General features: G+C 38.1%; 3 protein-coding genes across 4 annotated transcripts in view; 2 read left to right on the top strand and 1 right to left on the bottom strand.

Moving 5' to 3' along the window:
• The window catches only part of LOC138175977 (F-box and leucine-rich repeat protein 13-like), a 205099-nt gene extending 195802 nt beyond the window's left edge, over positions 1 to 9297 (top strand). The window contains exon 14 of the mRNA XM_069106590.1: positions 8865 to 9297. Within this exon, the coding sequence (XP_068962691.1) occupies positions 8865 to 9051 (187 nt within the window). The 3' untranslated portion in view covers positions 9052 to 9297. The remainder of the gene's footprint in view (positions 1 to 8864) is intronic.
• Positions 9298 to 19605: 10308 nt separating this feature from the next.
• LOC138176042 (coiled-coil domain-containing protein 146-like) overlaps positions 19606 to 24768 on the top strand; it is a 245551-nt gene continuing 240388 nt past the window's right edge. The window contains exon 1 of the mRNA XM_069106784.1: positions 19606 to 20262. The gene's annotated coding sequence lies outside the window, so the exon portion shown is untranslated. The remainder of the gene's footprint in view (positions 20263 to 24768) is intronic.
• LOC138176041 (protein FAM185A-like) overlaps positions 20810 to 24768 on the bottom strand; it is a 65489-nt gene continuing 61530 nt past the window's right edge. For both annotated transcript variants that reach the window (XM_069106782.1, XM_069106783.1), the window contains one exon: positions 20810 to 21454. In XM_069106782.1, the coding sequence (XP_068962883.1) occupies positions 21339 to 21454 (116 nt within the window). In that variant the 3' untranslated portion in view covers positions 20810 to 21338. The remainder of the gene's footprint in view (positions 21455 to 24768) is intronic.

The raw sequence follows: 24768 nt of genomic DNA, 5'->3' as shown, positions 1-24768 counted from the left end.
GTGGAAATGAATGTTGAAAACTAAAAATAAATAAGTAATTAAAAAAATAGATGTCTAGCTTCTTTTTTTTTTACTATGACTTTCAAATAATCTGATAATTCTTAAATCATCTCTCCTTGATCTATTTTCTAGGTCAGCTGTTTTCCTGAAGAGAGATTTCATAATTTCTTCTATTGTTTTGTATTCTTTTGATTTTTTTTTTTACTTTTTGATGTCTCATGGAATCATTAGTTTCCTTTTTCACACTTCTCATTTTTAGGAGTTAAATTCTTCTGTGAGCTTTTGTACCTCTTTTTCCATTTGTCCAATTCTATTTTTAAGGTATTATTTTTCTCAGTAATTTCTGTTTCTCTTTTACCAAGCTGTTGCCTTTTAATTTTAGTTATATTTTCTTCCTTTGCTGTCATTTCTTTATGCAATTTTCCTCCACCACTCTAGACATGTGAGGAAACCAATTAAAAAATATTTTTTTCCAGGAATTCTTGTTGGGCTTGTGTCCAGCTTATAGTTTTTCCTTTGAGATTTTGCTTGAGCCTGTTTAAACTTCATTTTCTTCTTCTGAGTTTGTGTCTTAATTTTCCCTGTCATCATACTAGCTTTTTATGACCATATCAGGTTCCTTTTTGTTGTTTGCTCCTTTTTCTACCCTATTTCTTGATTTTGAACTTTATGCTAAAGTTAGACTCTGTTCCCAGCATGGGAATGGTGGAGGAAAGGGGACACTGTGCCAAACTTCAGGTTCTTTTGTAGTGCCATTTTCAGAGCTAGTTCTGTGGGTTTGGAAGTATTTGGTGCTTCTATGGTGGTGTGATCTGGGGAAAGATGTAGTCACTACTCTGCTGGTCCGCACTCTTGTCCTTAGCCAGGAAGGGCCCTTTATCCCTTGGGATTGCAATGAATATTGCTCCTCAGGGCCCCTCCTTCCTCTTGACCAAAAGTACTCCTTTTTTGCAGTTGAATGATTGTCCAGAAGTACATCTTGGCAATGGAATTTCCAAACAGTGTCTGGTCCTTTGTCCATTGCTAACACAGGGGTCCCTGTAATCTCTTTCTGTCCAATTGCCAGATCCCTTTACTATCTCTGGCTTGAGAGCTCCTGAAGCTGCTGCAGCTACTTCTGTTTCTACCACCTAATCCTACCACTGGTGTGTTTCATCCACCTGAGTTTCGAGTCAATCTCTACCCCCATCCACACATCTCTTTTTCTGACTTCCTGAGTTGTCTTGGGCTGGAAAAATTTCTCACCCTGACTTTTGTTAGCTATGCCACTCAAGAATTCAATTTGGGGAGTCATTTTAAAGTTGTTTGGAGGAAAATGTTGGTAGAGCTGGCTAACTGCCATTTTGTCACATAATCTACAAATCTGGGCTTCTTAAAGACAACTTGTCTGTAACATAACATTACTATTATTCTTGTCACCCTCATTATCATTACATGAAGGCAGCCAGCAAAAGCAAGGCAGCAAGCATTAATTAACTGATTACTATGTGCCAGGTATTGTGCTAAGCACTTGAAATACAAATACAACAAAAAGAAAGACAGTTATGGCCCCCAAAGAGCTCACACTTTAATGGGGGAAGATAACACCCACAAGGAAGGTTGGGTAAAGGTACTGACAGAGGAGCATGGTGTTGAAGTCTGGAAAGTTGGGATTACTTCTGGGAGGAAAATTAAAGTTGGCTAACCTAGATTCATCCCCACAAAAAGTTTGATCATAAACTCTCATCTCATGTTCTAAAGTACTGAGGTAAAAAGGGATACTTACATAGTGTTATCAAAGAGTTCTAAGTAGCCATTTTGTCACAAAGTCTCCATTTTTTAAAAAGTATTCTCCTTCCGTCATTCTTTTCTCAGATAATTGGAAAGTCTTACATTTTTGGAATCTTGATTTGTGCCTTTAAATTGTTTTTGTTTTTAAGTTAATTCAAAGAAGCCTTTTTAATATGTTGAGTTAAATTTATTGACCATTGATCATTTCCAGTGCCACATCACATAAGATTGTGGATAAATTATGCCAAGACAGGAGTGGAGGTAGTTGCCACATGTTTATCAGGAGAACAAGGAACATGTTTATAAGTCTCCTAAGACTGTATTTTTAAGGTAATTTCTAGCCCCATATACCATACATATATAGACCCCAACCTCAAGAAAAATAAATCAAGTGAGAGTTTTCTTGCATTTAATGCATATTTAAAATGTATCCCATTGTTTTCAGAAGGAGCAGGTGTGTAAACATATGGCTACCCTCCATAGAGAAGAACTCATGGAATCTTGTACAAGGTCAAATTTCCCTAATTGCTGACCTCTTCTCCTATGTGTCCCACTCTGAGGAATTTAGACCCTCACCAAGATGGTCTTTGGAGGAAGTCCACGTGTAGCCTGAAGTGATCCTAGAAAGTCTGAATGATCCATGGACTTTCCCAGTCTGATGTACTCTCAAGAAGCTGAGTTGATTCCTGGGGACTTTGGTCTGTGCTCAAGATTCAGATTTGCTCTTGGGGTTCCTTGGAATAGATTTATCTCCTCAATTTAGCCAAAGAACTGACCAGGGATAACCTGGAATTAAGCCAGATCTCCTAAAACTACTCCAGATGAACAAAGATTTAATTTGTTCTCTTTGAAGAAAAACTTTGTAGGAGATAGATAGATATGGTCTAAGACAAGTGGTCATTGGCCTGCCTTTATTCTCTGTCAGTGATCAGTATTTATAGCTTCATTGAAATAAACCATGAACAGAACAAATATTTGTGCTTTGGGTTCAGGCTGGTTTGACAAGACCACTGTAGTCTTTTTCACCTGAGAAATGCTGTGATTCTATGAACGTCATGTCTATCACCATTTGGAAGAACATAGCTTCCATAGGTTTAGAGACCGTGGGTGAGGACATTAAGAAAGAGATTCAAGAAATGTAGCCATTCAGTCAACAAGCATTTATTAAATACCTGATTTGAACTCAGGTCCTCCTGACTCCAGGGTAGGTGCTGTATTCACTGTGCCACCTAGCTGCCCCCTCTGCTTGGTTTTGAATCATGGAACATTATGCCTCCCCCCCCTTCCCCAAGCTTATCATTAGAAATCTCATCACCATGGAGGTTGGTTTAGCTTTGGTAACTCAATAACTCCTGAGTACCTTTAGTTGTCTTTCTCCTCTGATTGGAGACTAGAGTACAGAGCAAAACACAACTCCCAAAGCTTCCCTCTATAGAATTTCCCATTCTTCATTTCCTACTGGCTGCTTTGTTTGGTTTGAACTCCAGGAACATCATGTCCCCAACATGCCCTTATCAGCTTTCTGTGTGTATTATCTTACCCCATTAGATTATAAGCTCCTTGGGGGCAGGGACTGTCCTTCTTATCTGTATCCCTAGTACTTTGCACAATGCCTTGCATGTGGTCAGGGCTTACTAAAGATTTGCTGAGTATCTACTATTATTGATAATAGATTTGAGGAACCTTTCTACAGTATTTGTCATTCTTGAGATCCCTCATACTCTGGTGACGTGAGTATGTGATGAGACAGGCCCTAATGTTAAAATGCCCCATAAAATGCAATTTTCAAATGATGGGATTCTCAATCACATAAAATGAAAGAGAAAGAAGTCAAAGGAAGAAAATAAGTCTTAAAAAGAGATAAAAGCAAAAGCCCCTATCATTGTAACTCTTTTTGGTTTGGGAAGGGTTCAAGAGCTTAGTTGAAGAATATTCAGCATTCACATAAATAGTTAAAAACTTAAGAAAGCATTTTAAACACTTTAATTTTTATAGTATGAAAGAAAACACATCCCCCACTGTGAACTTATGGTTTTCAAATCTGGAACTAAATATTTCTCTAAAGAAAAGGTCCTCATGTGCCAAGTCTCAGCCCACAGGGAATTTATGGCTCAGAGCCATAAATTCATATAGTTAAACAATGGCTTTAACTAACACCACTCCTTGAACTTTTGTACTCTTCACATGAGCTGAAATATGTGAGCTGAAATGCAGAGAAGTAAGTAGGATTTGACTTAACAGTGCTTCTGTTGCCTTCTTATTGAGCTAGATAACTGTGTGTAGTTTATTTTCCAATGAAATGGTTAGGTAGAATCAACAAATATATGTCTTAAGTACTTTTAATGTTTTTCTAGCATCAGTATACAGATTATGCTCCCATGGCTATTTGCCAACTTAACTCCCAATAGTGATGCAGTTAGTAGACAGTCAGTGTGGGTAATATGCAAAGGGCATTAAGTTAGCTGTGGGGAAGTCTCACATTTAACTAGGCAACACCATCATGGCATATTTCTGACACTACCCATATTGCCAGGTTCCAGCTCTTCCAAAGCACATCATTTTTATTTCTTTATTAGATAGTGCTGGTTTCCCAAACCAGATGTGTCAAACCTGTCCTGACACAAAGCTGCTTAGTGTAGTCAAACCAGATAAACTGAAGAATGTTAAACAAAACAAATGAAAATACAATGTTACATAGTACTTACCTATATCTAAGCTGGTATGTGCCTACAGAGATCCATTTCTACTTGAGTCTGATACCCCTCTTCTAGTCTGAAGGAAATTTAGTATGCACTGTATCATTTGGGGCAAATCAGATTACTTACTTCTAATGAAGTCCTGCCTTTTTATACAATTCAGAAAACACTTATTAAGCACCTACTTTGTACAGAGTACAAGTGCTAGGTAGGAGGGGAGATATCTTATTTGGATTAAGGTATGGTTAGTTCCCTCCTGGAGATTACAGCCTAGTTGGGGGATATGACATATGCACAAATAACCAGAATGGGAAATACAATAGTGAGTACAGAGATGTATAAATAAAATAATATCTAAGGGTGGATGGGCATTTCTGATGGGAGAGAGGAGTCTGAGAAAGCTTTCTGGAAGTGATATGGAGTTGAGGTGAACTTTAAAAGGAATTTAAGATGGGGATAGACATAATGAGTGTAAGACACAGGACTCCAGACACAGGAAGTAGCATGGAGGGCAGAGACACGGAAGGAATGAGGAGGCTTAGTTGTCTAGTGTGGCTGATGCTTAGAAGTCATAATGAGAATGTGAAATATGAAGGGGAGTAGTGCGCAATAATGACAATACATACAAATACTGCCTGACAGCTTACAAACCAAACAGTATAACTATTATTATCCTCATTTTATAGATGAGGAAGCAGAGGCTTTGAAATGGGCTGCCCGAGGTCACACAGGATGTTACAAAGCCAAGACTCAAATCTAGATCTTCTAAGTCTCACGCTCTTTCCTCTACACCTGGCTGGCGATGAAGGGTAGTATCAGATTGGAGAAGGGTTGGATTGTTAGGCAAGAGAGTTTTGAAACAGATTAGTGAAGTCATATGAATAGATTTATATGTCTGATAGTGAGTTGTAGAGAGAGTGAAAGGGAATAAAAGCTATTTGGGGGCCATTCCACTAGTTTAGGCAGGTGACAGTGACTCGCATTTGAGGACAGATGTGAGAAATGTTGAAGAGTTAGAATACACAAGAGTTACTAACTGACTGGATGTTGATAATTGAGGGATAGGGAAAAGTTAAATCTAACCTCCAGAATTTTGAATGTGGGAGAAAAGGTGAATGATGATGGCACTGAAAGATGTAAGAAGCAGGTTTTCTAGTAAAAGATAATAAATTGAGTTTAGGACATATTGAATTTTCTGTGCTTGTTATAAACTTGGGTAGAGATGCCCTGAGTTAGAGAGATGGGACAGATCAGGGGTAGGCACACATTTTCAGATTAGCTAAGTAGAAGGGATTATTAAAGCCATGGAGGATTTCCAAGAGAGATTCTAGAGAAGGGATAGAGGAGAGCTGACTGGATGAATACCCTATGTAAGGGATCAAGAAGAGGACAAGTAGCCAAGAGGAATGGAGAGGTAGGATAATTAAGGGAGTGTAATGTCTCAGAAACCAGGGGAGGAGTAAGTATCCAGAAAGGAGCCAATGAATGCTGCTCAGGATCTGTAGGATAAAGACAAAAAAAAAAGTCATGCCTTCCATGCAACATATGCCTAATAAATGCTAGTTAAACGGAATTAGGAAGCCAAGTAAGCAATTTTAATAGTGGTGGGGATGGAAGCTAGAATGTTGAGGGTTAAGGATACAGCAGAGAGGTTGAGGCATCAGATGCATGATTTGTCTAAATATTTGGCCACAAAGGGCAGGGAGATAGAGTGTGGTAGCAAATGAAAGAGGCAAAAGAGTCAAAGAAACGAGACTGGGAGAACACCTTTTGTGAAGGATTAAGAAGAGAGCAGATTTAAAAACTGAGGAGACCTGAGTGTGTTTGTGGGCAGTTGCCAAGAAATTAGTAGAGAGGCACATCTGGTAGGGAGAAGATCTGCTGCTTGAACAAAGTCCTTAAGGAGGCCGAAGGCAGTGGGGATCAAGAGCTATGTAAGGCAATCATTGGCCATAGCAAGAAGGGCTTTCTCTTCCTCTGAGAAAAGGGGAAGAGGAAAAGAATGAATAACGATTCTAACAAGTTTTTGAGAGAACCAGGAAAAGTGAAGAAGCTCCTCAGATGGTTTCAGTCTCTGAATAGTAGGAGCAATATCCTAGCCCACATGCAGGTGAGTCTAGTATTTCCTTAAAAGATGTGGAGATATTCCCTAGTGCCTCAATTCCTCGACACTGCTGGGGACTAAAGACTTGGATACAAAGTAGCCACAAGGAACTGGAGGAGGTCTCAGAAACTTGGCTGATGTATCTCAGGGGGAGCTTTACATGGATAAAATGACTCAAAGCATTCTCAATGCCTGTCTTTGCTTTGAATATCCTTCTCCTGCTCTGGCTAAGTAGGTACTTTGTCAAAAATTGAATGACCCCCCGAATATCTTGTTTCGTTCCAGTACTGAACCTAAACTACCAGGCCACTGACTTGAACAAAGGTCAGCCCAGAACAGTGGGATAGAAGGTTGTCACCTCTAAAGAGGTGGAAGAGATTGGAATTGTTTGGGTTCTGATGAGAGAGAAAGCAAATTTAAGTTTCTGTAGTGAAGAAAATAGGAAATCAGTAAGAGCAGATTTCTTAGCAATAGTAAGGGCCCAACCCTGGTTTTGCACTATAAACATTCAGCTCAGTATTGTGGCTTTCTCTGGTAATACTAGGCAGCCCTCGAAGCAGGAGTGGAAAATTGGACAGTAGGGGTTACCTAGGACGTAGGATTAGTATGCTGGAAAGGTCCAGTGGGTGATATGCTAGGGTGGTGGCTAGTGAATCATTCCAATTTTAGGTATCAGGAGTCTCTTCTGCTTCCTTCCCTTCTCTTTTCTTCTCTCCCTGTTGTAAGGCAACCCAAATCACATGCCACCTGATTTGGAGCCCACCATTAAGCTCCTTTATATTTGTCTTTGTCTCTATCCTAAATCCTGTAACCGCTTGTAATAGCTTAAAGGTGTAGTCCTGGGTAAAGTGAATCACCCAAGGCATAGTCCCCTGCTCTCTTATCTTTCACTGAGTTAGTACTTCCCTAAATCAGTAAGTCTTGAAGCAGCTTTTTATATAAGGGTTATGGTACAAGTCTGTATAGAGATCATGGGGCAAGTCTCTCCCATGCAAGAGAGCACCCTGTTCTGAGATGCTGACCCAGCAAGGTCCTCCACCCAGAACGCTGACCAAGCAGGGTCCCCCACACCCTTCACCCAGAACATGACCCTGACCTGTTCTATGACCCCAGCCTGTTCTGGGAATTCCACTCCCCCTATGCCCTCCACCCTGTACCCTCCACCCTTTTCTAGGAGGGACCCCTGTCACACGTTGCTCCATGATTCCCAAATTAGCCCTGAGCTATAGATCCAACCAATGGCTGTTCTTGGCTTCTGTATATCATTGCTTACGCTAGCTCCCCTCCCCAATTGTGGTTTTTGCCTTTATAAGCATTGTATGCACCCCAATTTGGGGCTGCCTGATTTGAGTGTATACTCCAGGCAGTCACATTTGATTAATAAATCCACATCTAAATTTATCTAAAAGCCAGGTCTCAGGTCACTCTTATTCTCTTCACAACACCCCCACCATCAGGAGACACTTCCCTTTTACCTTCCCTTTGCCTCTCCCCCTGACCATAGTTACCTAGAGAAATTCTGTTTGGGTGAGGTGGGAGTTAACAATTATAATCCTTCCAGTGAGATGGTGCACCACCAAACATTATCATCTGCTCTGCCACTTCATCCTCAGGTCCTCTGAGCCTTACTATCTGCCATGCTGCCTGGCTCTCCAGACCCACCTGCCAATGTGCTCTAAGCATGCCTGAGCCATGTCAGTCCTCCCTTTGGGAGTATAGGCCTTGAGGGACTTTCAATCCACTCTGTAGAATTTCTTTATGTGTTACATTTGTGAGCTCCTTGAGAGAAGGGCCTCTCTTGTCCTTTCTGTTTCTGTCACCAGTACTTGGCACATTCTTAAACATTTAATAAATGTATTTCCATTCATGCATATTCTTATCTATCTCTCTGAATAGCCAGGAGGATTCAAGGGATATCTGGAATGTCCCACACCTATTCCCTTCAGTTGTACTCTCTAATAAAAACAACTGAGTGAAGGTTCCAGATTACAAAACCAATCTTTATGGATTTTTACAGATCTAATCTAACTGCAGATCCAAGGCATTCCATCTTCATATTCCAAAGTATTAATGCCTACACTATAGAGTGGGGATGGGGAAGGAGGGTGGAAGAGTTACAAATGCAAGGTTGGTATTTCAGCCATCTAACTATATCATAGCATACTACATTCCTAGGCAAGACAAAAAGACAAACTCTGAGGAAGCATCCATATATACTCTGGAGTTTGATCTGGTTAGAAGAATTTTCCCCAGTAAGAACTGTTGTTATCAACTAATGGCACTTTCTGTTCTAGGGTGGCAGATTTCCGAATTTCATCTCGAGTTAAATACCGTGAATACAGTATTGAGGATCCTCCCTTTTGGTTTGGCTATGATTGCAAAGGGGCCATCTTCCACGACAGAGTGAGAATCTTGCATGGAAGAAGAAGAAAATCATCACTGGAGGGTTCAGAGGGTATAGAAAATACAATTAAGAATTAATCTTCAACATTACAAGTTTCCTCCAAAATCAAAGAATGAACATCAAACGACCTATAATTAACATGTCTTTGAATCACTTTTTTTTGCTTGGTATTTTTATTAGTTGGACCTTATGTTAACTATGTTTCTATACAGAGGCAGTAGTAATTTAGCTTCAGTTTCTTATTCCAGCTACAATTTCCTAAAGGCATTGTTGGTTCTTTTTATCTATAATAATAAATAATAACAATAATAAAAAAAGCAAAACCAAGTCACTGTCCTGATCATTAAAAAAAGTGTGATTTTGTTGCTCCAATAAATAAATTTTTTTTGCTTTTTGGAGGGCAATTGGGGTTAAGTGACTTGCCCAAGGTCACACGGCTAATTTTTGTGTTAATTGTCTGAGGCTGGATTTGAACTCAGGTCCTCCTGACTCCAAGGTGGATGCTCTATTCACTGCACCACCTAGCCACCCCATTCCACTAAATCTTGATGTCTTAGGCCACAGAACAAATCCCCAAAGGATCTTTATGTGAAGTTTGGATTCAGTCAAAGGGCCACACTTGAGGACCTAGAGAGACACATGTGGCCTTGAGGCCACAGGTTCCCCACCCCTGTCTTAGGGTATGGAGGTAGCCCTGTGTTTTCAGAGGTTGTGCCAGTGTAGTATGATATAGTAGAAAGAGAGCCTACTTTATAACAAGGAAGACCTGGGTTCACATCCCACCTCTGACACACTGGCTCAGTGACCCTGGGAAAGTCATTTAACTTTCGTGCTTTAGGCCGCTCTCTAAGACTGTAAGACCTGCATTGGTACAGGGAAATCCTTATCATAAGTTCCATATACAAATGGAATCATAGGTTCAGTCCCTACCATAGTGCTAGTAGAGCACAAACTCTGGTAGGTCTACCTACCTGGAAAGAGGTTGTAAGCATTGGTCTGTGGTCTGAGGACTGGCTTAGGGAGGCCTGTCACCAGCTGGCTTCAGGGCAGTGAACTTTTCTGCCACAACAACTCATGAAGACCATCTGCTCTGATGAAAAGAGGTCATGCTCTGGGATGGGGGGAAAGAGGGGAGAATTCCAGCAATACTAAAAAAGGAGACTCTTGTGACTCCCCAAATGGTAGTTTGTTAAGCTGCTGCCCTTGAGCCTAAAGCCCTAATATTAAATGCTGAATCTGCTCCTCCTAATAGACATGACAGATGACAGCTGACGAAAGAAAAATAAGGATAGCAAGTCACACATAATGGGAGGGAGAAGGGGAAGACCAGTATTAAGCACCTCCTACATGTCACTCACTGTGCTAAGCTCTTTACAAGTATCTCATGTGATGGGAGTCAAGATGGTGGAGTAGAAGCAACACCTCTGCTGGGCTCTGGCTTCCACCTTCCCCAATCCATGTAAAAGGGGACTCTAAACAAACTTGGGAGCTGCAGAACCCACAAAATGACACAGAGAAGCTAACCTCCCACTGAGGACAGCCCGGCAGGCTGGCAGGAATCCACTGCAGTGCTCTGGGAGCCGAGCCCCAGCACCATGCCGAGGCTTTAGCCCCAGCGGGAGGGACCCCAGATCAGCAGGAGCTGTGGCGGTTTCCAGAATTATCAACACATAGATGCTAAGGACAAAGTGAGAGGTCAGTGCAGTCTGGACTTTGGGACCCAGTAAGTGGGAGTGTGTGACTTTTGCCCCCAGGGCGAGAAGTTGCTGAGACCTGGCACAACCACCCAGTGCCACATGGCAGCTTCAGCTCCTTGCCTGCAGAGTGTAGGGGGACGAAGCACCAGTCTGAGGGGTAATCGCTCTTGTTTTAACCTTCTTGGATCTGGATTGCAGTCTAGAGTGGAGGTCCTGGGGTGTGTGTCCAGCTTGCCAGAGTATGTGGAAACCTCAGAGAGGGCACCCATCTAATACCTCTGGCAGCTGAGAAAACCCCAGCGTTTGCGACAAAAGATCCCCTGTCTGATGGCAGAGTCCTACTGTGGCAAAAAGCCCAGGGGTCAAGTGACTGAGGGGTGATATGACCAGGCAAAGGAAACAAAGCAGACAGAAGATTCCAACATTAGACTCCTATTTTGGGGACAAAAAGGAGCAAAGCATGGAACAGGTGGAAGACAGTCAAGTCAGAACTCCTGCACCAAAAGCTTCAAAGGAAAATACGAGCTGGTTACAGGCCATAGAGGACCTTAAGCAAATAAGAGACGTGCAGGAAAAATTGGGAAGAGAAATGAGCACAATGCAAGAAAATTACAAAATGAGAGTCAACAGCCTGACTGAGGAAAATAACACTTTAAAAAATAGACTAACTCAAATGGCAAAAGAGGCTCAAAAAGGCAATGAGGAGAAGAATACCTTAAAAAGCCAAATTTGCCAGATGGAAAAAGAATCTCAAAAGCTTACTGAAGAGAATCATTCCTTCAGAATTAGATTGGAGCAAATGGAAGCTAGTGACTTTATGAGAAATCAAGATGCTGTTAAACAGATCCAAACAAATGAAAGAATAGAAGGCAGTGTGAAATATCTCATGGGAAAAACCACTGACCTGGAAAATAGATCCAGGAGGGATAATTTTAAAATTATTGGACTACCTGAAAGCCATGATCAAAGTAAGAACCTAGAAATCATCCTACAGGAAGTTCTCAAAGAAAACTTCCCTGATGTTTTAGAACCAGAGGGCAAAATTGAGGTTGAAGGAATCCACCGATCACCTCCTGAAAAAGATCCCCAAAAGAAAACTCCTAGGAATATTATAGCCAGGTTCCGGAATTCCCAGATTAAGGAGAGAATATTACAAGCAGCCAGGAAGAAACAATTTGAATGTTGTGGAAACACAATCAGGATAACCCAGGATCTGGCAGCTTCTACACTGAGGGATCGAAGGGCTTGGAATATGATATTCCGGAGGTCAAAGGAGCTGGGATTAAAACCAAGAGTCACCTACCCAGCAAAACTGAGTATCATGTTTCAGGGGAAAATATGGTCATTCAGTGGAATAGAGGACTTTCAAGCATTCTTGGTGAAAAAACCAGAGTTGAATAGAAAATTTGACATTCAGATACAAGAAGCAAGAGAAGCATGAGAAGGTAAACAGGGAAAAGAAATCATAAGGAACTTATCAAAGTTGAACTATTAACATTCCTACATGGAAAAAAAATAATTGTAACTGATGAAACTTTTCTCAGTAGTTGAAGGGAATATATATATATATATATATATATATATATATATATGTCTATGTCTATATATTAGGGTATATGGGCATATGAATACATATGTGAATGTGTGTATATATAGGTTTACAGATTTACATAGAGGGCACATGACCAATTTAACAGGAAGGGATGATACTTAAAAGGTGAAATTAATAGGTGAGAGAGGAATATAATGAGAGGAGATGGGGAGAGACAGAATGGGGTAAACTATCTCGTATAGAAGAGGCAAGGGAAAATGGTTACAATGGAGGGGAAGAATAGGAAGGCAAAAGGGAATGAGTCAACCTTATTCCCATTGAATTTGGCTTGAGGAGGGAATGAAATACACACTAAATAGGGTATCTCACCCTCCAGGAGAGTAGGGGGAAAGGGGATGAGAGGGGGGATGATGGAAGGGAGGGCAGGCTGGGGGGGAGGGAAGTTGGGAGCACCCACTTTTGAATAGGGACGGATCAAAGTAGAGAATAGAACAAGTGGGAGGTGGGATAGGAGGGAGGGAAATATAGTCAGTTTTTTACAATATATATCTACTTTGTTATTGTTTTGCATTAGCCACACATGTACAACCTATACTGAACTGCTTATCTTCCCAGTAAGGTTGGGAGACAAGGGAGGAAGGGAATGAATCTGGAATTTAAAGTTTAAAAATCAAATACTCAAATACATATATATATATATGTATATACTATTATTAATACTATTTTACATGTAATCGGGAAATAAGATATACAGGCACTGGGGCATAGAGATCCATTGGAAAAGTTGAAAGGGGTATGGGGGAAAATATGGGAGAGAGCATATTGGAGGAGGGGATATCCTGTGGGACTGCTATTTTGGGGCACTGGGTAGGGGAAAAACGGGGAGAAAATTTGTAACTCAAAATCTGGTGGAAATGAATGATGTAAATCAGAAGTTAATAAAGCATTTGAAAAAAAAAACAAGTACCTCATGTGATAAGGAGATAATATGCAAAAAAGCCAGGAGTTCTATACCTCACATTCCGTCTAGTTCAACTTCATTTTTCATATGAGCTAATCAAGGCTCATGTGAGGGGGAGGGTAAGTGAATTAATTATCAGAGGTAGTATTTATTTCTAAAAAATTTTCATTTAATTTTTTGCCTACTGTCCTTCCCACCTCCTCCTCCAGTACCCTTTAAGAAAACAAAAGAAACAAATAAAAAATCCTAATTACCAAAATGTATAGTCAAGCAAAAAGTACCACACTGGCCACATCCAAATGAATCTTTTATCATTCTGTGCTCTTGAGTCATCACCTCTCTGTTAGAAGGTGTAGGTAGCATGTTTCATCATAAGTCTTCAGAAATCATGGTTGTTCATTGCACTGATCAGAGTTCCTAATTCTTTCAAAGTTTTTTTTTTCTTTACAGTATTGTTATTATTACATAAATCATTCTCTGCATCAGTTCATACAGGTTTTCTCAAATTTCTCTGAAATTGTGCCCCTAATTATTTCTTATGGCACATAAGTATTCCATTACATTCGTATTCCATAATTTGTTCAACCATTCCCAAATTTTGAAAAGTAGCACATCAGATTCTAGTCTTTGCACTGCAAAAAGAGCTGCTATAAAATTATAGTGCAAAGTTATTGTGAGGATCAAATGAGATAACATGTAAAGTGCTGTGTAAACCTTAAAACACTATAAAATGGATACATTTTTATGAACATTTTTTTTTTGTAAACATGAATCTTTTTTCTTTTGATTTCTTTGGGTCGAGCTAATAGTGATATTATTGGATCAAAAGGTATGTACAATTTAATAACTTTTGGGTCATAGTTTGAAATAGCTTTCCAGAATGTCTAGGCCAATTCATAGCTCCACATTAATGTACCTGTTTTCCCAAAGCCCCTCCAACATCTGTCATTTTTCTTTTTTGTCATCTTTACCAATGGGTACGAGGTTAAACCTTAAAATTGTTTTGATTTGCATTTCTATAATTAGTAGTACTTTAGAACATGACTTCATATGAGAAATAGCTTGGATTTCTTCATCTGAACATGGCCAATTGGGAAATGGCTCTTATTCTTATGAATTTGAATCACTTCCCCATCTAGCTTCCAAATTAAATATTTAACAGAGAAATGTTGAAAATATTTTTTCTCCAATTACCTTATTCTCTTATAATTTTAGTTACATTGGTATTTTTTGTGCAAAATCTTTTTAAATTTTACTTTGGTCAAAAATGTCATTTTTTTTACTTTTATGAGTCTGTCTCTTTTTCAGTCATGAACTCTTCCCCATCTATAGGTCTGACAGATCATTTCTTCCTTAATTCTCTAATTTGCTTATGATGTCACCCTTTATGTCCAAGTTGTGTATCCTTTTAGTGTTGGTCTTAGATATTTTGTGATATTGGTCTATTGCTGATTTCTGTTAGAAACTTACTAGTTTTTCTAACACTCTATCAAATAGTGAGTTCTTGCCATAATAGCTGGAATCTTTGTGTTTATCAAATGCTAAACTAGTAGTGCTCATTTGCTTCTGCAATACTGTCTACCTAATCTGTCCTACTGATCAAACTTTTTATTTCTTACACAGTACCAAATTGTTTGATGATTAAGGCAAAGATCTAGTGCTGATAGGTTCTCTTCCCATTTTAAAAAATTAATTCCCTTGATATTTTTTACCATGTTCTTATCAGATTAATTTTGTTATGACTTTTTCCAGCTCTCTTTGGTAGTTTGGCATGACACTAAATAAGCAAATTAATTTAAGTGATATTATTATTTTTATTACACTGGTTTAGCCTACCCATGAGAAATTAGTATCTCTCCAATTGTTTAGGTGTCCTTATTTGTGTGAAAATTATCTTGTATTTTTGTTCATAAGATCTCACACTTAAAAGGACATTCACTTCTTTCTTCGAAGCAGAGGTAGGATATTAACAAGGATAATTAGCGAGGACACTGAACTGGTTCAGCTGAATAAAGGTCCCCAGGCATTTGTGTTGCCTATGACTGTCCAGTGAGGCAGAATTCCTCATGGCTTTTTGGTTTTTAATACAATTTTATTTTAACATCAATTACAGATTCTTTCCATCCTTCTTCTCCTTCCCGTACTCATTTGAGAAAGAAAAACAAAATCCATTGCGAATATGTATAGTCAAGCAAAACAAATCCACACATTAGCCATGTCCCAGAAAAGTACCCTTCATTACCTCTCAATCCATTACCTCTCTCTGTGGAGGTGGGTTGCATGCTTTAGCATGTGTCCTCTGAAACTGTGGTTGGATATGTTGTATTGCTCAGAGTTCCTAACTCTTTCAAAGTTGCTATTTTATAAGTTGTTCTCCTGGTCTGCTCACTTCACTCTGTATCAGTTCATACAAGTCTTCTTAGGTTTTTCCAAAACCATTCCCTTTATTATTTCTTATAGCACAACAGCATTCCATTACATGTGTATATCATAAATTGTTCTGACATTCCCTAACTGATAGGTACTCCTTCAGTTTTGAATCCTTTTGTCACCACAAAAAGGGGTCTATAAATATTTTCATACAAATGGGCCCTTTTCCTTTTTCTTCAAAAAACTTTTTGGGGTATACACCTATAGTGGTATCACTAGGTCAAAGAGTATGTATACTTTAATAATTTGGCAAATAGCTTTCCAGAATGCTCAGATCAATTCAGTTCCACCTGCAGTGCATTAGTGGACCTATTTTCTCACCCCCCTCTAGCATGTCATTTTCCTTTTTTTTTTTTTTTTCATCTCAGCCAGTCTGCTGCATGTGAGTTGGTACCTCAGAACTGTTTTAATTTGCATTCCTCTTTTAGTGATTTGGAGCATTTTTCACATTTGTTGTTGTTCAGTTGTTTTTCAGTTTTGTCCTAATCTTTGTGACCACGTTTGAGGTTTTCTTGGCAAAGATATTGGAGTGGTTTGCCATTTCCTTCTCTAGCTCATCTTACAGATGAGGAAACTAAGACAAAACAGGGTTAAGTGGCTTGCTCAGAGTCACACAGCTAGTAAATGTCTAAGGTCAAATTTGAACTTGGGAAGATGAGTCTTCTTTACTCCAGGGTCAGCACTTTATCCACTATGCCACCTAGCTGCTATTTTTCATATGGCTATTTGTAATTTGTAATCTTCCTCTGTATACTGTTTAATTGTGTCCTTTGACCTTTCATCAGTTGAGGAATAGCTCTTATTCTCATAAATTTGACTCAGTTCCCTATAGATCTTAGAAATGAGACCTTTATCAGAGAAATGTGCGGCAAAATTCCCCCTAAACCCTCAGTTTTCTGCTTTCCTCTTAATTTTAGCTGAATTGGTTTTGTTTGTGAAAAAACTTAAGTTTTATGTAATCAAAATTATCTATTTTTTTCTCCTGTGACCCTCTTTATCTCTTGTTTGGTCAGGAACTCTTGCTCATCCATAAATCTGAAAGGTAATTTCTTCCTTGCTTCTCTTAATTGTTTATGCTGTCGCCCTGTATGTCTAAATCATGTATCTTTTGGGGGCTTATCTTGGCATACTGTGTGAGATATTAGTCTATATCTAATTTGACAGACAAAAACTTTCCAGTTTTCATCACACATTTTTTGTCAAATAGTGAGTTGTCCCCAAAACTGGTATCTTTGGATTTAACAAACTCTGGGTTATTACTGTGCTCATTTGCTCCCACTGCCTATCTATTTCTTTACTCCTCCTAAATTGTCTTGATAATGACTGCTTTGTAATATTATGAGATCTATTCCTGGCTTTAAGCCTATATTCTTTGTCTTCTGAAATATGGGATTCCAAGCTCTTTGCTCCTTTGGAGTGATGGCTCCTAAATCTTATGTGATCTAGACTGTGACCCTTTGCTTATATAATTTTTTTTTTCCTGTCTGCAGTACATTTTCTTTGACCTGAAAGCTCTGGATTTAGGTTATAATGTTTCTGGAGTTTTCATTTGGGGGTTTCTTTCAGGAGGTAACTGGAAAATTCTATTCTCATTTTGACCTCTGGTTCTTTTTAAGATTGGAGCAGTTTTCTTTTAATTCTTTTATCAATAATTTCTTGAAATGTGATATCTATTCATGATTCTTAAATTATTTCTTCATGATATTTGCCAGGTCAGGTATTTTTACTATGAACAAGTAATTTTCTTCTAGGGTTTTTTTTTCATTCTTTTGACTTTATTTTTTAATACTTTCTATTTTATTGTAGAGTCATTAGCTTCTCTGTTTGACCCACTCTAATTTTCAGGGAGTTTGTTTCTTGGGCATGGTTTTGTACCTTCTGTTTTAAGGTGTTTATTCTCTTCCCCGTTCTTTCTTTCATCAATCTCTTTCCATTTTTTTTATCTTGCTGTTATTTGATTCTTAAAATCAAATCTTGGAAATACTCTCCACCTCTATAGCCCCTCCCTCTGACAGGATAGTTACCAGAATCTCCATTTAAGGAGGCCACAGAGTTCAGCCACCTCTTAATTTCTCACTAGGCTGCACTCCAGTCTTCTCCTTTATGTCTGTGTGCTGGGTACCTTTCTACCCACTCCTCTTTTTGGCTTCCTTTTATATGTTCTTCTGGTTCAGAGTGACAGAACAAGAAGCCCCTGTTGGTTTGAGCTTTCTGCAATGGTTATTCTGCTGCATTCAGACTGAGCTATATCTTGGAACTGAGACCCTGCTCTGATCGGAGACACAAAGTTATGGTTTGCTTCTGAACTTGCTCTTAAAGCTGGAGGGGGAAATGGCAAACCACTCCAGTATCTCTTTGCTAAGAAAACCCCAAATGGAGCCCCAGAGAGTTGAACATGACTGAAAAATGACTGAACAATAATATATTTTGCTAAAAGGTACCACAGACAATGAATATAAAAAAATTTTACAGCAAGTTTCTCTGATAAAGACCTCATTTCTGAAATATATACTGAGTATAGAAATGAGTCAAATTTATAAAAATAAGAGCCAATTGATAAATGGTGAAAGGATATAAACTCTAAATCACTATTAGAGAAAGGCAGGTTAAACCAATTCTAATGTACCATCTTACACCTATCAAAAAAGGAGACTCTGGGGGGGGGGATGAGGGAAAAATAGATACACTAATGAACTGCTGGCAGAGTAGTGAACTGATCATTTGGAACTATGCCTAAAGGGCTATAAAGCTGTGCAATACCACCACTAGGTCTGTAACCCAAAGAGAGCAAAGAAAAAGGTCTAATATGTACAGAAACATTTATAGCAGCTCTTTTTATGTGGTGGCAAAGAACTGGAAATCAAGGGTATGCTATCATTTGGGGGATAGCTGAAGTACTATTGTGCTATGCCAAGGAGGGTGGTTTCAGAAAAACATGGCAAGATCTATACGAAAAGTGAAGTACAAACTGAAATGGGAAGATCATCGTGCACAGTAACAGCAGTGTTGTAATGATGATCAACTGTGAAAGACTTGGCTACTCTGATCAATACAATGATCCAAGATAATGCCAAAGGACTCAGGATGAAAAAAATGCTCTCCACCTCAAGAGAGAGCACTGAGGAACTCTGAGTGAAAAGTGAAGAATAACTTTTTTCACTTTATTTTTACTTAAAAAAAAAAGCCATGGCTAATATGGAAATGTTTCACATGATTTCACATGTATAACTGATTTTATATTTCTTGCCTTTCTCAGTGGGTGTGAGAGTGAATTTGGAATGAGAGTTTAAACACAATAGCCAGTGAATCAAAGTAATGAGTGACCCAAAAGGCAATTGAAATATTGTGGGTTCAGGTAGGCTACAGTATAGTTTTAGTGATGACATGCATAGGATGTGATTGGATAGCATGGAGAAAAATGTGTGATCAGAAAAGGAGGGGGGGTAATGTGGCAATAACAAAGGATAATAAATGGAGAGCCTGAGTACCCTAACCAACCAGAAGTAAAAGGACAGGCTGAGGTTCTTAACCGGGGGACCATCAAGTTTTTTTTCAGCATTTTGAAAATGTTTTTCAGCAAAATTGGTTTATTTGTTAATCTTATATATTTTATGTATTTAAAGATGCTAATCTGGAAAGGGGTCATTAGGCTTCCCCAGATTTTGAGAGGAGTCAATGACACTTAAAAGGTTAAGGAGGCCTCCAGGACCTGGTTGAGTAGAGGGCATTCCCTCCATGGTGTTGCAACCAACACATGCCTTTCCATCCTGTGTAGATCTTGTCCAGTGTCCCATAGAGCCACTAACCCTCATGCACTCTGCTTGGACTCTCAGATGAAAAGGGCCCAGAGGCAGATAGTGGGCTCACAATTTCCAGTCTCAACTTGGTTCTTAATTTATTTTCTAGAAAAAAAACACACATAAAACAAACTATATCTATCACCTTTATCCCTGTCATGCAAAAAGATACTGATGAATGCATTTGGGATTTTTCCTATATTTTAAGAATAGATTTTTTTTTCAGATGGTTAGTATTTGTTTCTCCAGTGATTCATAAAGTGTATTTTACCTGCACTTTTCAGAAAAGTAATTTTTAATATTCAAATATTTGTCCAAAATTTTTAAAATCCTCTGTCTACCCCAATGATGAGAAAATGCCCACAGTGATAAGATTACATATCCATTGAAGTTTAGTAGTAATACTATACTGTCTGTGAGCATATTCATTCTTTTTGGATTCTTCTCCTCTGATACATTTGTAATACATCTTTTTTTTTTAAGTTTGAGTTTGGATCAAAGAATTTGAGGCAAAGTAGAACTGAAAAAGTCAGATGACTTAAATTCATACAGTGTTTCTTTCTGGACTAGGAGACACAAGGACTGCCTAAAGATTGGCTTCAAAAATTTGGATTCCATATGTTTTCAGTATAAATGGGAATGGCTTTTCACAGGAAACTTAACACCTGAGCAATGAAAGTGAGAGTAAGGAGAAACTCACTCAGTTTACTTAAAGAAATGGAGCAGGATGTCTCGTAGAACTTACTCATACTTTTGGTGGAGAAAGAGAGGGCATCAGTGCTCTTTTTAGTCACTGCAGAAGACAGGTTTCTTTACTTCAGAAATGGCAGGAGAAATGGCTGTAAGAGAAGGTAAGATGCACGACAGAAGAACTCCATTTTCATTAGAAGAAATAAGTTAATTCTAAAAGTTTTCAGTGAGAAGTACTAAAAGATAACTTAGGCCTTACTGGCTTATTCAATAAAAACACATTTAGTAACCAAAGTCCAAGTAAAGTGGGCTTGGGAGACCATAATAATAAGGTAATGTTTTCTTTTGTTATCTTACTAAGTGTAGAGAATACAAATTACTGTTGTGTCTGTGATCCTTCTGGCTTTTGTTGGCTAACTCTATAAATTTTATTTTTAGCTTTGGGAGGCAGAATGTGTGCGTGCCTAGATGAGAATGAGTACAGTTAAGGAAAATTGTCTCACTGTTTCCTCTAAATGGTTTTCAAAAAATGCTAAGAGTCATCTGAACTGGTGCACATTCTGTGTCTGTGAACACAGTGTGTTCACTGTGTGAGTAAAAAGTAAATATAACTGGGAAATCATATGCTGAACCATCTCTTTATTTTACAACACTGGAAGCTAAAATGTATAGAATCATAAACGTATGTAAAAAAATCAAGGAAAAAAATTAAGTCACAACATTTTTAAAACTTTATTAAAAAATCAAAATGTTCCTCTTATGATTCTTCATAAAGGATGAATTTTTCTTAATTGCGAAAAATATAATCTAGTGGACAGGTCTGCCTGGTTTTATGTGTAAACTGAATGTTCCAAGAGTGGTGAATTTGGGTTTGAAAGCAATTCGGGCTCATAAAACCACTTTATCACCCATTATCAAATTGCACTGATTATCTCCTATATTGACATACCAGGCAGTAAAACAGCTGAATGTTGCTTGTAGTTTGTCGTTCATTTTGCCAGTGATTAACTTTTTGCAAATTCTGTCACATATATTATTCACAGCTTGAACTGATGCTGAGGTATATATCTGGAAACATCACACAGTAGCTAAACACAAATGTGAGACCATAGAACATTTTTCGCCAGTCAGCATTCATTTTAAAATTATATTTCTAATGTTTCTATGACTAGGGGCATCAATACTTTCTCATTCATTTGATGTTCAATGATTGTTATTTATAACAGAGTTCAAACAATCAGAAACCCTTCAGTCTGAGGGACTGAAACCAGCTTTGGCTTTTGAGATGCACAGTGCCACTGGGTGCATTGGCCTTGATCCATTTTTCACATTCACTTGTTTGGTTCATGTGACCTAAAAAGCAAAATGGCAGGATGTTGTCAACAAGTTGACCAATACTGGTAGTTAAATATCAGTCTTAAGAACACATTCTGGAAAGCATGGAATAACTAACACATTATCAACAGTTTTGTCAAGGAGAATTACAAAAGGGTGGTGTAACTTGTCCCACTTGCCCACTCCTCCTACCTGGTTAGACCAGCTTTTCATTTACTTTACCTTTTTCACCCAATCAGATCTCTTTCCTTTCCTCCCTCTGTTCCTTTATTTTGTTTTTTATCCAACAGATACTTCCCAACAAATATCCAAGCAAACCCTTTTAAAGAACCCTATCCCCCCCCAAAATATATGAATAGAAAAGAGGGATTTCTATCCTTTAAATGACAGTATACTCCTTGTATTGTTCATTGTATTTGACCAGAATTTAGATGCCTCTCCACATTGACTCCTAAGTACACTGTTGCAGTCATTAAGTATGTACCATTCGTTTAGCTTTCTTCACTCTGCATCATACTTTTTAAGTCTGTGGGGTTTTTTTTTTTTATCCAAAACCTTCATCATTCCTTATGACAAAGTGGCATTATATGATAAGTCATTTCAGTTTGGGGATTTCTTGGCCAAAATCCTGGAGAGGTTTGTCATTTCCTTCTACAGTTTATTTTACAGATGAAGAAACTGAGGAAAACAGGGTAATGTGCACAGGGTCACACAGTTAATAAGTGTTTGAGGCCAGATTCCACATTTTGGAAGAGGAGTCTTCCTGACTCCAGACCTGCCACTCTATTCACTGTATCACCTAGCTGCCCTGTTTACATGACATTCCTATACTTTAATCTGTTCAATCATTTACAGTTAGAGAACCTGGGTTCACTGGATAGCTATATAGTCTTTCTATTAGTAATTTAATCTCAGTGTTTGTCTGTTGAATGTGAAGGTTTAACATGATGACTCCTTCTGGTTCTTAATTTTTTTGTTCACGTGAGGGTTTTTTGGTCCCTTCTCAATAACCTTTTTGAACCCTAGTTACAGGAGTGGGATCTTGGGTTCAAAGAATATGAATAATTTAGTTAAACTCATTGCATAGTCTGAAATTGTTTTCTAGACGTAATGCAACAACTTAGTTTCACTAGCAGTGAATCTGCCATTTGTCGTCACACAGGCCCTTCAATGAGCTACTTATCTCATCTTTTAATTTAGCATTTTTGCTAGTTTTATGGGTATATAATTTATCTGATTATTTGTGATTCTGAACATTATTCCACATGGTTATAGCTTATTTTTTAAACTGAACATGTCCTTTGACATTTTACTAATTGGTAAATAGTTCTTTATGTTACATATTTGTGTTAATTTTACTCTAGATTTTGGATGTCAGGCTTTTTCTCAGAAATATTTAATTATGTTTTTTATGAGCTATAATCTAATTTGAGCTGCACTGATTTCATTTGTGTAAAACATTTTAATTATATATAATTCTATCACTTAAAAAGCATTTATTAGGTATCTACTATGTGACAAAAATATAAATGCTTCTATATTTTATCTTTTGTATCATCTCCCCCTTGTTGGATAATTCATTTTTCTGCTAATTGAAACTGTGGAAAAAATAACTCAATTCTCTATTTTTTCTTTTTTCTGTGGTGTAGTTTTAAAAAAATATTTAGATGGTTCACCCATTTGAAATTTAATGTGGTATAAGATGCTGTTCTAAACCTCTTTTTTTGCTAAAGTGATTCCAGTTTTCCCAACAATTGTTGTTGAAGACATCCCTTTACCAGTAACTATTTGTGCTCTTGGGTTTACTGAGCAATATAAATTGCGATCAGCATTTGTTTCTAGTTCTTACTTATCTGGTCTCATTTAATGTACTTTTCTGTCTACCCAATGGTAGATAGTTTAAATAATTACTTTTCTGAAGTATAGTTTGAAATCTGGCAGCATCAAGCCTACATTTTCTACTTTTTAAAATTATATTCCTTTGGTATTATTGATACTTTATTCCTACAAATAAATTTTGAATAGTTTTATAAAATATCCTTGTGGTACCTTGATACAATAGTAAATGTGTGTAATTTAGGTAGGGATGTTTTTACCATGTTGGTACTAATCAGTCATAAATAGACTCTTTCTCCAATTATTTAGGCCTTGTTTTAGTTTTATAAAAATTATTGTTACTTTTTCAAAGGTTTAGAAATGGAAAAATCCTGAGAGATCATTTAGTTAAACAGAATCACTTTACAGATTAAGAAATGTTGAAATGAAAAAAATGTAAGCAGTGAGGTGGTACAGGGCATAGTGTTGGACCTGGAATCCGAAACTTGTTGAATCATTTCAGTCATGTCTGACTCTTTATGACCCCATTTGGGGTTTTCTTGGCAAAGATACTGGAATGGTTGGCCATTTCCTTTCCCAACTGAGGCAGACAGGGTTTAGTGACTTGCCAAGCGTCACACCATTTGTCCGTGACTGGATTTGAACTCAGGCCTTCCGCCAGACCCAGCGCTTTTTCCACGGCACCCCCTACCTGCCCAGAATCAGGAAGATCCCAGTTCAAATCTTGCCTCAGACGCTTACTGACTGTATGACTCTGTGCAAGTCATTTAATTACTGTCACCTCAGTTTCCTAATTTTACAATGAGAAAATGCTATTTTCACCCACCCTCCCCCCAATTTGGAAAACCTACTTCCTAGGGTTCTTACCAGGATAAAGTGAGATATCTGCAAAGTGCTTTGCAACCTTTAAAGCACTATATAAATGAATGCTCACTATTATTACTAATACTGTTGTTATTATCATCCATAGTTACCCAGTTGGTAAGTTGCAGTGCAGGATTCAAACCCAGGGCAGTCTGTGACTCAAAATATAGTACTGTGTCCACTGCATCTTTTTTTCTTTCCTGGGTTTTGGTAGTAAAATGCAGAAAAGGTGACAGTTTTGTGGACTCTGTATTCTTGATTGCATTTATATAGCTTCATTGTCTCAATTAACATTTTCATTAATTTCCTTAGGTTCTCATTATTATAAATGATCCTATCATGTACAAATACAAGTAATTTTAATTTTTTCTTATCTGTGCTTATTCTCCACTTTTTTAATTGCCTTATTGCTACAGGGAGCATTTCTAACACTCTTCAATAACTAGTGGAAACAGCACAATCCTTTAAGAGTTTCAGCTACTGTTTTGGTTTATTTCATTTTTAACCTATATATTTCCCAGAAAGATGATGTGAAACTTGTATATGTAAAGTCAAGGGAAGGGATGAAAAAAGTTTGAAAACAAATATTTAGAGGTATATGTTAGCTTCTAATTTTGTAACATAATCCTGGG

The sequence above is a fragment of the Petaurus breviceps genome, unplaced genomic scaffold (genome assembly GCF_028583685.1).
Source record: "Petaurus breviceps papuanus isolate PSGF00001 unplaced genomic scaffold, PetGlider_PUasm1.0 80, whole genome shotgun sequence".
In the NCBI taxonomy this organism is placed as follows: domain Eukaryota; kingdom Metazoa; phylum Chordata; class Mammalia; order Diprotodontia; family Petauridae; genus Petaurus; species Petaurus breviceps.
The sequence above is the reverse complement of the archived record's forward strand: the minus strand, read 5'-3'. Positions and strand labels throughout refer to the sequence as shown.